The sequence below is a fragment of the Camelina sativa genome, chromosome 15, assembly GCF_000633955.1.
Source record: "Camelina sativa cultivar DH55 chromosome 15, Cs, whole genome shotgun sequence".
Taxonomy (NCBI): Eukaryota; Viridiplantae; Streptophyta; class Magnoliopsida; order Brassicales; family Brassicaceae; genus Camelina; species Camelina sativa.
Genome location: NC_025699.1, coordinates 6,877,123 through 6,892,818, shown reverse-complemented (window position 1 = coordinate 6,892,818; position 15,696 = coordinate 6,877,123). Strand labels below are relative to the sequence as shown.

Here is a 15,696-nt window from a genome sequence, read left to right as displayed (position 1 = left end):
TTCTTCAGCTTCTGGTCATCGAGGAAGTACCTCTGGTCATTGAAAGGCCGGTTCTCCACAAACTGAATGGTAGAGTCAGGGTCTATTCCAAAGAGTTTGCTAATGTCATTGGCAACGTCAATCACTCTCCTTTCTCTCGTAGTCCCGATATTGTAGACATGGTTAACTTCCCCTTTGTGAAGAACAACCTCAAACGCCTCAGCAACATCTTCGCAGTAGAGGTAACTCCTAACATTAGAACCATCTCCGTGGATTGGGAGAGCCTTCCCATTCATAGCCAACAAGATGAACTTAGGAATCAACTTTTCAGGAAACTGGTTAGGACCATAAACATTGTTCCCACGAGTTGTTATAACTGGTAACCCGTAAGATCTACCATACGCCATCACAAGCATCTCAGCTCCAGCCTTAGTAGCAGAGTACGGGTTAGTAGGAAGCAACTGAGAAGCCTCGTGATTTCCAACAGAAGCATCCTCATCAGTCTCTCCATAGACCTCATCAGTACTGACATGAATAAACCTCCTGATCTGACCAGTGACTTTACAAGCTTCCAATAAAACATGAGTACCATAGATATTGTTCTTGGTAAACTCAAAGCTATTACCAAAAGAGTTGTCAACATGAGTTTGAGCAGCGAAATGCATAATGGTGTCGATCTCTTCAGTGATGAGAAGGTAGTTGACGAGATCAGCACTGGCGATGTCACCTTTCACAAACTTGAAATTGGGAGAGGATTTAGAAGGGTTGAGGTTTTTGAGGTTAGAACAGTAATCAAGCTTGTCAAGGACAACGATTTTGTAGTCAGGGTAGCTACGAACAAGTCTGTTGGCAACATGGGAAGCAATGAAACCAGCAGCACCAGTGATGAGGATGTTCTTTGGCTTATAAGTAGCCATGTTGAATTGTGGAAATAACAATCAAATCTGTTACATCAAAAAAAAAAACCATGAAAATTGCATTCAGGAAAGCTCCAAATGTAATTTAATCAAACAGATAGACTACAAAACTAAGCAGAACCATTTCAGATCTATTCATTTTGGGGAAATCTCTCACTGTGATTCAGCTTCGATAGAGAAATTTTATGAAGCAACAACGATGCTATAAGCGAGAGATAATTCTAAAAAAATTGATCAGATCTAGATCCACAGCGAGTAAGACAAATGTAGCAATCAAAATACGCAAAAAAATTTCGCAAAGATTGAGGCAGCAGATAGATCCAACGAAAAGCGATGATGAGAAAGCATCAGACATTATAAAACGAACGAAGAAGAGAAAATTTTCAGAACATTGCATCAAACGCAGCCTTCACAAATTAAGCTTAGAGATCAGGAAACAAAATTGTGAAAGCAAAAAAGAGTTAACGTACCGGGATCGATTGAGAGATCAGGATGAATCTAAAGCTTGACGAATCTGTTGAGAGAGGGAAAAAAAATCGTGGCCGGAGAAGAGATAAATAAAATAAATAAATAAAGGAGTGAAGAAAGAAGAAAGAAGAAAGAGAGAGAAGGGAAGGGAAGGGGGAAGAACCAAAACGGACGAGCGTCTCTGAAATTAAAGAGTAAAATCTCTCTCTCTCTCTCTAATTAATTTTTGAGAGACAGTTACGGAGAACCAGGGGGAGACTACGAAATGACTAATTTACCCCATTATTACGCATTTGCAAATTAATTATTTTGTTTCCTTTTTTCGTCACCTGACATTAATTGTTTTATAGTAGTTTCCTATCATTTATACTAGATTAATTAACCGAAAATATAGGCAAACGTAGAAATTTCGATTTGTCCGCATGAGTTTCGGTTTCACAATTGTATGTAGGAACTAGGAAGACAACTTTCTTTGTTTGTAATTTATTAACTTTGAACGAACAAACATATACTCCCTCTGTATCAGAATACTTGATTTTTTAAGATTTTCACTAGGATTAAGAAAATAATTAATGTCATCCAAACAATACAAATGATTAACCCAAAACAATAAATGATGTATATAACCGTGTGCTTTTTTTTTTATGCTTAGAACAAATGGATTGATTTAATAGTTTATTTATAGTAAAAGCAAAATCATTAAATAGTTAGTTGATTTTGAAAATAAGAATGCATTAAATACTCTAGAAAATCAAGTATTCTGATACAAGAAAAAATCCTAGAACATCAAGTATTTTGATACAGAGGGAGTATATAAATAGTACTATCTATATGGTGCCTAAAGCAAACTAAGGATTGATGCCCAAAAAAAAAGTTTCGCATAATACAATGACATAAAAGCTAAAGCTTAATATGTTTACAAATATAAACAAATGTTGGATGTTCAAAATGATAATAAAAAAAAAGAATATAAATAAACAAACAAAACAGACAGAAAAAAAACAACCATGAGGTGGTGGGCTAGTGGTTCTAGCCTTGGTGGAAGAGTCGTTCTGTTGGTCTAGGCCAGGGATCGATTCTTCCCAAGCGCAAGAATTGCTCAGCTTTATCCCTTTGGCTACATGGGTATGGGTCCATTGCTTACGGCCCATTTGCATAACTAGGGGGACCCTATCCGTGGGATGCCCTTCCCCCAGAGAGATTAGTCTCGGACCTTCCACGGGTCTGGAGATTTACTCTCTGAGTTAACCAAGAAAAAAAAAACAGACAGAAAAAAACTATATAATAATTACTTTATCTGAAATTAGCACTTTCCATTTAATTATTAAGCCATTGTATAGTAATTCTTCTGATCTGTTAAGAATAAAAATGAATCATAGAGATTGGCAAACTTGAGAAAAAAGGAAATAGAAGAAGACAAAAGAGTATTAGTTTAAATAATTAAAGAACAAATTTAATTTTATGATTCCCTTTTATTTTTATTTGAATTTATATTTAAATTATCTTGAATTATTCTATTATGCATTTAGTTTAATAAAAATTGTGATTTTTTACTACATACTATGTAATACAAATTTTTAAAGCGGGCATATATTATTCAATAGATTGAATAACTAAATACGGGTACAATATCCCACATCGCCTAAATAATTGGGCAATAGTTCAAAGTCATACTATAAAAGAGACCAAAATGTTCATAATACAATTGAGTAGAAAGCTTGATTTATCAGACATTCAAACTTAAAAAGCTTTTATTTGGTTTATTCCAGTTCTTTGTTTTAAAGATTTTTAAAAAGTTAAATATTATAAATATTTAAAACTTTTAAAAAGTTAAATATTTATATTTTATAAAAAGTATAAATATTTCTATTTTTTAGAAAGTTAAACTTTATAAAATGTTAAAAATATTAATAATATTTATACGTTTATGAAGTTTCAAATATTATAAATATTTAAAAAAAGTTAGAAGACCTTTAAAATATTAATAATATATTTAAACTTTTATGAAACTTCAAATATGAGAAATACTCAACCATTTTAAGAATTCCAAGTATTATAAATATTTAAACTTTATATGAAGCGTCAATCTTATAAAATGTAAATGGTTACAACTTTAATAAATAACATATCAACTCAATCTAATATTTATAATATAAAACAATAACTATTAAAAATTAAGATTATATAGTGCGAGTTAAAATACCTGGGGACGGAGTTATATAGCAGGTTTGTCGATATTTATATAAATTTAAAATATCATTCATTGGTGTTAAACGGGTAAAACATCATTTCATTATTTTGTTAACACTATCGGTATCCAAAAATAGACATGTCTATTCAAATTGATTAATAAATATTATGTAAAAATAAATTATATTGCAGTATCATATTGTCTAAACTTTAAACCACAAAATTAATAATTATTATATAATTATAACATATTTAGTCAACAAATACAATTTATAATTTAAATGTTTCAATTATAAATAATTTGTCATGCGGTACACCGCGGGTCCTAATCTAGTTATTAAATAATTTAACTTTAAGTAATCTAACAAAATAATATTAGTAAAATTGTTTTTTGTTTAAAGAAAAAATGGAAGAAAAAATCAATTTTTTGGAGAAAAGAAGGAAAAATGGTTTAAAAAATTCATTTATTGATTAACAGTTGAGAGGATTCGAATCTAAGAGGGGCAATGAGAACAACACTTGAATAGTTAAACCACTAGGCTATAAAGAATATTCTCACATTTGATGCCCCTAAAATCCTATATAAATTCTGCTGTCTGAAACCCTTGCTTGTTGAGCTTTAACTACGGGTCCGGCCTAAGTACATGCTACTGTGAACTATCTACTTAAAAGAATAAAATCCTACTAACAAAATGGGAAACAAAAATGAAAAAAGTATAAACAACATGTTAGGATACTAGTGTTGGATCAGAAAAATAGTTTTTTTGCTTACAAAAACTCTATATTATCTTATTATATAAAGTTTGATGTCAAAATTACTCATTAACGAGATTGTGACGTGTGTCAATTATATCGATAAGATGTCGACACGTGTCCAAATTACTGTCTAATATGATCGCGACATGTGTCAAGTTAACGATCTTATATTTTGACACATGTCTAAGTTAATCGCTAAAAAAAAGTTAAAAATATTTACCAACAAAAAAAAACAATCCAAAAGCAAAAATGAAAATATTTACTACCACCTATAATCAAATTTTATTGGATTGGTCATAAGCTCATTGCATTTATGTAGATATTTTTTCCTCAATTTTTCATGAAAAATATGTTTTGGCTAAACAATTTTAGTGGTTAAACATATTGTCACTACAAATTTTAGTGGTGAAAAGAAATTACCTCAAAGTGAAAGTAAAGAGACAGAAATTGGTTTAATTTGTTCACATATACATTTTATAGGTGGTGATTAAGAGCATATTTTAACAATAAAACACATTATTAGTGGTAAAACAAAGAGTACAATTGTATGTGGATGCTAATAAGATAACACTATAACGGGTTGATTGCATGTAAAATATTTTGTGAATAAATTGTTGAACGCTTTTGAAATTTAGGAATAATAATATTCATAATGGTTAATATTTGAAAAATATTTTGGTGGTCGATAATTTAGCTTAAGGTTATTGTAAGAATTGTAATAATAAGTTTAAAATAGAAAAAAAATAAAAGGAAAGTTAAATATTTGATTGGTTTAGATTTTACAATTAAACAAGGTTATATATCGGTTTGGATTTATAAATAAGAATTAGGGTTTAGATTATACAATTAAAACGAAATTACATGTCGGTTTGGGTTTACAAATGAGGTGGTCAGGGTTTAGATTTTACAATTAAAACAAAATTTTATGTTGGTTTGGGTTTACAAATGAGATGGTTAGAATTTAGATTTTACAATTAGAACGAAAACATATGTCGGTTTGGATTTACAAATGAGATGGCTAAGGTTTAGATTTTACAATTAGAACGAAATTATATGTCGGTTTGAGTTTACAAATGAGATGGTTAGCGTTTAGATTTTACATTATATATCAGTTTAGGTTTATAAAAAAGTAATTTAAATTTTTAATTTTATAATAATGTATACATATTTTATTTTCTTATTTTATAAGGGGGTGAATGAAGAGGTATTGTTCATTTCATTTACAAAAAAGTATTTCTATAATTTTAAATCTTTTAGTTTTATTAAATTATTTTAAAATCCGCACTTCGTGCGGGTCCTAATCTAGTATATTATATGTTTGGAACACGATGAAACAATAGAGAATGATACTAATAGTTTAGGCACTGTTGAAAAATAATGATTGTTCTTCAAGAGTTACATAATTGATCACATAATTATTAGTCATAACAATAGCTTTGTCGAAGCCAACATCTTAAAATTGGCAAGCAACTTCCAAACAATAAACACTAGCGGCATTGAGGTGATCATCTAGAGCAGACCGGTACGGTTCATATAAATGAAAACATAGTATGAGTTGTCGAATGTCGCAAAGAAAGTAACAGCTCCTGGATCACCATCTCACGTTCATCTTCAGTCTCTAGAGCAGACCGGAACCTGATTGTCACAGCCTTTAAGCAACGAGCATTTCTCAAGATATATTTTGCCAAATCTATCACTTTTCGAGATCCTTGTATCCCTGTCCACTTGAAAGTTTCAAGACTCGATAACAAGCATTCAGGAACACAATTCAGTTCATTATCCCAGCGAAGCAGTGGATCTAAATTACTCTCTTTATGGTCCTGAGATCAAACATGAGAGCATGGCTTAAACATAATTTACGGTAAATTAAACAAAAACGAACGAACTCTATGAAAGAAACTTACATCATTAATATAGACCTCTAACTCTTTTAAATTAGGAGAATCTTTAAGTAACCGAACAAGTAGTTTCGACCAATTTGGATCGCATGGACATAGCTTCAGATGTTTTAGCTGGTTAAATGCAAGACCTTCACGATACACCGCCTGCACATGATGAAAAATGATTCAACCTCAAGATAACCAGCTGGTTGAGTTTTCTAAAATGAGATTGGTAGATAAATGGAAACAGATTATACCTCTTCAGCATTGACTCGTATGCATAATGAGACCCGCTTGACGAATGTGATTGATCTAACAAACTTTTCGACATCAGGGTTTTTCGAATCAATGTACGCCTCCTCCAAGTTAGGCATATCTTTGAATTCGAAGGAGTAGCTATCGTCCTCAGTTACATATCTTTCTTTATAATCCGTAACTTCGAAATACTTCAAAGAAGGAGTGTCTATCACAAGCTCATCGAACTTATCACCTCTTCTTATCTTTAGGGTTAGTCTCTGCAAAGATGGGACAATTACCCTCAATGTTCTAAGACAGTGATATTTATGTTGTTCCAACATTAGATCCTCAAGAACAGGGCAACTGGAAAGAAGTCGGTAAAAAGACTTGTCATCTGAGTAAATCACACGTCGAAGGAGCAAAGTTTTTAAGTTTGAGAGACAAGCCATGCGAGGTACATGCACGACTATGTCGTCTATGAGTTTCAAGATCACAAGCGATTTGCAGGTATACAAACTACTCGGTATCATAGTCAACGTGTGATTCGTACAATCAATAAGTTTGAGGCTTAACTCACGGACACAGCGAGAAACTGCTATTACAACCCACGTACTAAAAGTTTCAGCTTTAACTATTTGATTTGGTCCATAGCTAAAGTTGGGACGAAAGCATTCTAAGACCGGAGCTTTATGTAATGGCAGATTGAATTAAATAAAATTCACCAGATTTTCACGTTCAGGATCAAGCCCTACACTTAGGGGACCATCATATGAGTAATAGATTGAATCGTACTCAAGCTTAGGCAACCACATCCAAAGAAACTCCCATCGCTTGGATAATATACTTGTGCTTACAGCAACTTTTGTTGGGAGAAACAATAGTACCTTCAATAGCAATTCATCAGGCAATTGACTTATATTATCCACGTCTTCAAAATCTCCGAAACTCTTTTTCGGGTTTAACGAAGACTAGATTCGGACCCGCACGTATGTGCGGGGTTGATTTCAAAAACAAAGTTTACTAACATATTTCTAAACAATTTTTTAGAAATGTTATTAATATTCAAGATCTAAACTCTACATTTGGTTTAGAGAAAAAGAATGATCAGATTTGTTTTTGTTATCAATAAAGACAATACATATAAAAAAGTAGTAATAAAAAACGGTATGTTTATTTTGGGACAGAAAATGCGTCTCGTCCCGTATATGTTAAGATTTTTCATCGCATAACTAAGGTTTTAATAATAATTTAACTATTTGAGATCTTATATTCTATCGCATAACTAAGGTTTTAATAATAATTTAAATATTTGAGATCTTATATTCTAGTCCAACAAATAAGAAAATATGTAAGAGATTTGGAACTGCATATATGTACGACATTTTATTGGTAGATATATTTATTTGATATGACATTTAGAACATAAACTTATAATGGATTTCTTTCATAATATTGTTATCACCATAAATTTTGGATCGACATGATAGCGAACCCGGATCGATTGTGATATGGATTAGTGATCAGCTAGAAATTCATGAACTGGATGACTTTAAAATAGTTTTCAAGCAGATTAACCCCGTGTGCCCTGCAATATACTCCCTCCGTTTCAAAATATAGGATGTTTTAAGCAAAGCACGCATATTAAGAAGACTTTACTTTTAATAAGTTCAACCAATCAGAAACAATACTGCATAATATAAACTACTAAACTAATCTAAAAGTTGCATTGAAATTTGAAAACATCCTATATTATGAAACAACAAACTTCTCTAAAACATCCTATATTTTGAAACGGAGGGAGTATTAAATTATATTGACCCACAAAAAACCCGTCCCATGTAATCCACATAAGTAAATGTTATGTCTAAATCTATCATGCTTGAATTCATGTTACCCAAAATTCTCATCCTCATATTTTATCCAGAATAGTTTAGATAATATATTTTCTCCGAATTACATGTTTCTTTCCATATAGATATTAAATTAGATGGTCGTTTTAGAAATATCAAATAATATACTACCAAAATAAAATAAGTTTCCATATATACATTACCAATATTAATAATCTGATTAGTTATGAACACTTTTAAAAACGACTTTCATAAATATTGGCTACTTATCAAAGTTGTTGATTTAATTTTAATTATTTTGTAATTTGTAAACAAAGATCCACAAGTTTATATGATCAGGATCCAATGGATAAAAAAAATTAGCTGGTCTTTACGACCAAAAAAACAAAAATTACCTTTATGTTTATGTAATATATTAAAAAATAATTTATCTTTTATATCACACATATATATATTTTACACTATTTGTTTTCATATATAATTCTAAATACAGTAAAATCAATCACAAGTAAAGTATACTACACGTCAAGAAGTGCCTTGATTTTTCTCCTCCCTGTTTTACCTTAGAAAATACAGACATTACAATCGTAAATCATTTTTAAAAGTCTTTTAATCATGCAATTTCAAAACTTTGATTAGACTATGGGCCAGTTCGTTTAATCATGCAAGTTCACATTTTCTTAATCTGTCTCTGGTTTAGTTTTACCGACACTAATTACCGAATTCGTTGCCTTTAAGTCGCTCACTTGTAATTTGAGGGTTGAAACGAACAGACCTTATAATATATTATTGAAACTTGAGGGTTGCCACTACAGTAATGTTATATTCTATTATAACATGTATAAGTTATAATAAAAAAATAAAACATGTAGAGTTGTGCAAAAGGTGCGGTGTAGCTTGTGTATTCTGATTTTTTTGTATTGAAAACATTGTAACAGTTTTTCCTATGATTTTGGCTTTACATGTCACTCTGTATAAACCAAAAAAAAAAATGTGAGAAAACATAGGCTTAAGAAAATAATCCAATATTAAATTAAGAATCTTAATATGTAACTGATGATGCCATATTTATTCAAAAATGGCATATTCATTGTCCTGTTAACCGCTCAAAGTCAAACTCTCATTAATACATGTATATACATGGAAATAAAATTATCATAACCTTTCATCCTAATGTTGACGTGTACTTAAACTTATATACTTGCTTTTTGAAGTACAAAAAACAAAATAATAACTTTAGTTTACATGTAATTTTGAGACTATAATACATGAATTTTGCATTTCCTGGTTTCTTTTTGCTTCATACTCAAGATGCCACTGGGTTAATATCCGAGGCATGTGAGAAAAAACACCAAAAACACTATTTTGATTTTATAGAACCAAAGAAAACACCAAAAGAACACTACAAAAAAAACACCAAAAGAAATATTTTAATAGAACTATATCAATGAATCTGAGTGATCGGCTTGTCAATAGAAGCAGTATTTATACAAAAACAAATAAGCTGTCATTTAGGATTAAAAAAATCTTTCATCATTAAAAATATATTTTTCTTAATAGTTTTATGGTTCCTAAAATTACTCTGAATGGTTAGTAGGTTAGGAAAAACATTTGTTATATTGGTAGATATTTTAAGAAACAATCAATTAGTTTGTTATTAAAATGGTATAATGTTGACTGTTTTGATTTTTAATAGTCGATTAGTTATGGCAAGTACAAATTATTAGGGATATATTTGATTCTGATTTTTTTATTATCTACGTTTAATTGATTTTTCGGAGATTTTGGTATTAATTTCGAATTTTCCTAGATTTAAGTTGCTTAGATTATACTATGAACTTCCCTTCTAATTAGTTTTAATTAGTTGTTTAAATTCTACGCTAATTTTGTAGATTAATTTATTTAAATTTTATAGTAAGTTTCCGATTTTATAGTAGGTCTTAATTGTTTCCGAATTTTATGTGTTATTATCATTTAATATTTGTTCGGCTAGTATAATTATTATCAATCTGTTTGGCTCCAATTTAATTTCAATCAGTTTGGCTACATGATTTATACATATCCTTGTTCTGTTTTGAGTGGCATTTCATTGTAATAATCTCAAACTCTATGTCTACTTATTAAAAATGCTTCCCTTTTAATAGTATAGATTCTCCGATCGTTGACATAAACACCAATTTGTAGAATACTAAACTTTGGTTGAGGCGAGGAAAATAAAAATAGAGGAACAGAAGAAACCTAAATAAAATACTTATGATCTTTTTATTAAGCCTAAATAAAGAAAAAAGTGGGCCGGTTCTTAAATATTAACAGTTGGGCTTATATTTTTTTTAAGAGATAACTAATAAAATTGGCAGATCAACTGTAAAAAATAGCTTTCTCTAATATATCGAAAAAGTGAAGGTACTACGATTTGGCAAGCAATAAGAACTGTTTACTATATGCTGATAGGTCAGTTCGGGTTTATTTCACTAGAGCACGGGTTAAATTTTTTAATTTATTTATATTGTAGTTTTTATACAAAATACAATTTATGTGATTGTTTTTAAAAATTGTTGTGAATAAAAAATTATGCAATAAAATCATATGCTAAATATGATAAATCCGTGCTATAGCATATATTGAAATTTCTTTTGTTTATTTTGTAATTTTTATTTAAAACACCATATATGTGATTGTTTTATTTGTTTTAAAAGTTATTTTTTTTAGATGAAATACTATGCCATTAAATCATATGTTGAATATGACTTATTGAAAGAACTTATATTTTGTATAGATTTTGACATGCAGTACACCGCAAATTAAGTTATTTGATATAAAAAAATATTGTTTGTTAATTTTCTTTGAATTGTTTAGGGTTTAAAATTATATATTGTATTTTGATTGTTAATTCTATGACTTAACCTACAGCCTACCGCATATTAACTTTTTATTTCAAAATTAATTTAATCAACTTAATTATATATGTCTATTAATTTAATATTTGTATAACAAAATAATGAAATTATATTTTATTTGTGTAGCACCAAATTAATGAAATTTTAAATTTATATTAGTATCTACTCAAACACGTCATGTCATATAACTCCGTTGTATAATATTTTAACTTGCAGTACACCATGAATTATAATGTACTAATGTGTATAAACATCATAATCATCATTATAAGTATGATAGAATTAAAAGACATAAACCGAGAAATGATACCTTATCAAAAGATAACGATGGATTATTGATCGGTTTATTTGTAGTATAATCAAAAATTACTCTTAATCCGTGAATATTTTTTTAGATATGTTTGCCTATATATGGTTAATTAAATAATCTTTGGAGATTTTATTTTATTCTTTAGAATATCCTGTTTTAGCAGATCTTAAGGTGTTGACTGGTTCTCCTGCTACTTCCCGCAAATGCTGCGTTTTGCGGGTGGTAGCGATTGCTAGCGATTGGAACCAATCACACAAACCGCTCCCAATCGCTCCAAATCGCTCCCAACCGCTCCAAACCACTGAATTCCAAAAACTGCTTCCCGCAAACGTTTGCGGTTGCGGGCGATTGGTTGGAATTTTTTTTTGTTTGTAAAAAACTTAAAAAAAATCAATGATAATGATTTTTTTTGTTATATCTTCTATCTAACCATTTAACTCATTAATGATTGGAGAAAATGAAGTACGGATATAATTGCAGAGATTATAAAATAAACATATCAGAAAATAATATTCCAATTAACAATAATCCAGAAAACTTAATGTAAATTTAATGGCACATCGCACATAAGTTCAAAAAATCTAAATAAATATAATATTTCATCAGAAATTTAAGAAAATAAGATTATTTGTGAAAAATATTAAAACAAATCACTAGTGACTCTTCTCAACTCTCACTTGACCATTCCTACCGATACAGCTACTGACCCACGATCTAAGAGAAAAGAGAAAATATCTACGATCTAAAGCATATGTTTTGTCAATTATCAAATTACTTGATTAAATTTTTGGTGAAAAACCAAATGCATACAGGAATAAATATTTCAATATGTAATTTATTTGTTTTTGAATAATTATTTTAGTATTTTTTTAATAAATTTTAATTATAAATCAAGTTTAATAAAAATTTTGGTGTTTTTAAACATTTATATATTATATATCACATTTATTATGTTCCAACCGCTATTGCACCCGCTGGTTAACCAGTCGTAAACCTCCCGCAAACGCACCAATTTTAAACCGCTAAATCAGTCGTTCAAAACGCTTCATAACGCTTAAAACCGCAATCGTCCGCTTCCGTAATCTCCCGCAACCGCAACCGCAGCGTTTGAACCAGTCAGGCCTTAAATCGAGATTAACTAATGGTTATAACTCATATAACCTATGACCTATCAAATAATTAATTTTATAACCCATATTATATAGTCTATAAAAAAAGGTTGTGTACTTCCATTTTATTATATAGGGGATGCTAAACATATATCTTTGACTACTTCCACATATCTGACTATTTTCACATCTATGAATAATAGACATCATATTATTTTAAAAATTTCACTGATTTTCATTGTCTTGAATAGTTTACCAAAATACAGGGTTCCTAAATTACAACTTCGCAACTTAGACGATGGTAAGAACTTTTATTCTATTTGCATCAATATTTGTTTATTCCTTCTTTTTAATGTTTTAATTTAATTATGTTGTACTATTTCTATATTTTAGTTATATTATTTAGTTAAATTTAATTTTCTTATTAGAAATTTCTGATATATATATATATATATAAATTTAAAAAAAATTCTGTATTATTTTGAGTTTATTTTTTATTTTTCAGTTAAAAATATGTAAGATCAATATTAATTTGTTTCTTTTAAAATAAATATTTTAAATTTCTTATGTTGTAGTATTTTTAGATTTTTTATTTTAGTCTATATTTTATATCTATATTATCTAAGACTCTTATATCATCATGGTTTATTTTTTTAACTGTCTTTTAATTTCTCAAATTTTATTAGGTTGGTCATAAACTCATTGCAATCATTTAGCTATTTTCTTCACACTTTTTCATCTGAAATATTTTTTGAGCAAACAATTTTAGTAGTTAAACAAACTGTCACTAAAAATTTTAGTCGTGAAAAAGAACTACGTCAAAGTGAAAATAAACAGACAAAAATTGGTTTAATTTGTTCACATATACATTTTATAGGTGGTGATAAAGAGTGTACTTTAACAATAAAATATTTTAGGGTGTAAGAATACATTATTAGTAGTAAAACATAGAGTGAAACTGTATGTGGATGCTAATAAGATGACGTTTTGATGGGTTGATTGCATGTAAAACATTTTGTAAATAAGTTGTTGAACTTTTTGAATTTTGACAATAATAATATTTGTAATAGTTAATGTTTCAAAAACATTATAGTGGTCGATAATTTAGCTTTAGATTATTATAAGAATTGTAAGAATAAGTTTTAAATATAAAAATCTAAATTAGTGTATTAAATTAAAAACTCCTCTCTAACTAAAAATATTTATCTACTTATTTCTGAAAAATATATTTCACTTACAAAAAATATTTCTATATTTTTAAAAATTTTAATTTGATTAAAATAGTTTTAAAACCCGCATATTGTGCGGGTCCTAATCTAGTGATATATAAATCCCATGGTCTTTTTTAATCACAACCATGACTGATTCACACTAGTATGGCGACTGATTCAATCTTCACTTACAGTATTCACATTCAAACAAATCAACACATTTCGTTAGTACAAAACTACCATGCAGTAATCAAACTTCACTAGTGGTCTATACATATTAGACTGAAATCGACTATCCATAATCTCATTTTTAATGTATAATAGTTTAGATATGATATATGAAACAAAACAAAATGTTTCAAATACAGATTCGTTTGATTTTGGATACCCAAGTTACTTTTGTAGCCTTTTAGTACGTATATAATCTTAATGACTAAGAAATAGATACATAACATATGCACATCAACATTAAGTATATATATATATATGCTTTAGCCTTTAGCCTTTACATTCCAGTTCAATTAAATAAGATTTGGCTCCTTTACACTCAACAAACTTTTTTTTTTTTTTTTAACTTTTCCCATGCACGTTGGTATGTTATGTTGTTGTAAAGTGCAAAATACTGCTGGGAACCCACTTTCTCTAGTACAAATTTAGTAAAAAGCTTACTTAGTTAATTGACATGGAAACTCGCCTCGCTAAGCAATTGCCGCTTTATATAATGGAACCTTTTCATCTCGACCTATCTCAACGCCAACCAGAACCGTAAAACAATCAGCTTTCGTAATGTCTCACGAAGAAATTGTCCCCGTTGATTCCACCGAAGTTTTTGTTGATATGGATCCCATCTTCCCCGAAGATTCGCAGCAGTTCACGAGATCCGTCACTTTTCGGGAACAATATGTGTGGGAGCCCTGTGACAGCGAGAAGCTTCCGGAGACGTTAGCCTCAGGGATTCAAAGGTTTCTTCGTGTAGCAAACTTGGTTGAGTCTGAAGAACCTCGTATTGCTTATCTTTGTGAGTTTTACTCTCGTCTTCTTTAATGTTTTTAGGTCAATCGTTACTATTTGTGAATTTTCTCTTCTTTTCTTTGTTTTTTTTTCTTGTCGCTTTCTTGTTATAAAAGATTCATAAGTATTTTTGTCGCAGGCCGTTTTTATACGTTTGAGGTAGCTCACCGACTTGACGCTACTTCAACCGGAAGAGGTGTACGACAGTTCAAAAATTCTCTTCTTCGAAGGCTTGAGAAGGCAAGTCATCCAATATTGTAGAACGGGACACTACTGATTCTAGCTAGTTTCTTAAGTCTACGGTTATTGTTAAAGATATGAACGATCGTATAAATGATGTGGACTAGAGTTTCCGGATTATTCATGAAATATCTAAACATTATCTGTTTAATTATTTTGTCATGTGTCTTCATTGTTTCCTAGTAGGATGACGAGTTGACTGCGAGGTTAAGAAAAGAGAGGGATAATAAGGAACTCAAACGTGTTTATGATGTTTACTTGGAATACGTTATCAGAAATGGTGCAGCATTCAATTTGGATAATAGGTATATCGTCCGTATCGTTCTTTCTTTTTAACCTATACTGATCATTACTAGTGCTAGTTTTACTTCAATCTTAGCGAGCCAACATTAACCTATGGAATTATCTTAATAGTCAGCGAGAGAAGTTGATAAACGCACGCAGAATTGCTTCTGTTTTGTATGAAGTTCTTAAGGCAAACGACACAACTGGTGCTTACGCAGCAGCCCCAGAAAGTATACTATTAAAATGGGATGAGGAGACTGGTGAACTACTTGTCGAAAAATCCGAGTTGATAGATGAGAACTGCAAAGCCCTGGACGAAGAGACACAAATTCACATGTCTCAAGGCGATGACATAA

At 30.0% G+C, this 15,696-nt stretch overlaps 3 protein-coding genes across 3 annotated transcripts in view; 1 reads left to right on the top strand and 2 right to left on the bottom strand.

Moving 5' to 3' along the window:
• LOC104765294 (trifunctional UDP-glucose 4,6-dehydratase/UDP-4-keto-6-deoxy-D-glucose 3,5-epimerase/UDP-4-keto-L-rhamnose-reductase RHM3) overlaps positions 1 to 1,565 on the bottom strand; it is a 3,761-nt gene extending 2,196 nt beyond the window's left edge. The window contains exons 1-2 of the mRNA XM_010467086.2: positions 1,367 to 1,565; positions 63 to 923 (exon numbers count right to left, since the gene is read on the bottom strand). Of these exons, the coding sequence (XP_010465388.1) occupies positions 63 to 896 (834 nt within the window). The 5' untranslated portion in view covers positions 897 to 923; positions 1,367 to 1,565. The remainder of the gene's footprint in view (positions 1 to 62; positions 924 to 1,366) is intronic.
• Positions 5,733 to 8,340, bottom strand: LOC104748197 (putative F-box/LRR-repeat protein At4g15060). Its single transcript, XM_019236680.1, is given in 5 exon segments — positions 5,733 to 5,819; positions 5,906 to 6,130; positions 6,215 to 6,355; positions 6,448 to 7,395; positions 8,257 to 8,340. Coding segments are annotated over 5 exon segments (1,485 nt in total).
• LOC104745756 (putative callose synthase 8) overlaps positions 14,387 to 15,696 on the top strand; it is a 2,793-nt gene continuing 1,483 nt past the window's right edge. Inside the window, exons 1-4 of the mRNA XM_010467085.2 lie at positions 14,387 to 14,822; positions 14,955 to 15,055; positions 15,242 to 15,360; positions 15,470 to 15,684. Coding sequence (XP_010465387.1) covers positions 14,591 to 14,822; positions 14,955 to 15,055; positions 15,242 to 15,360; positions 15,470 to 15,684 — 667 coding nt within the window. The 5' untranslated portion in view covers positions 14,387 to 14,590. The remainder of the gene's footprint in view (positions 14,823 to 14,954; positions 15,056 to 15,241; positions 15,361 to 15,469; positions 15,685 to 15,696) is intronic.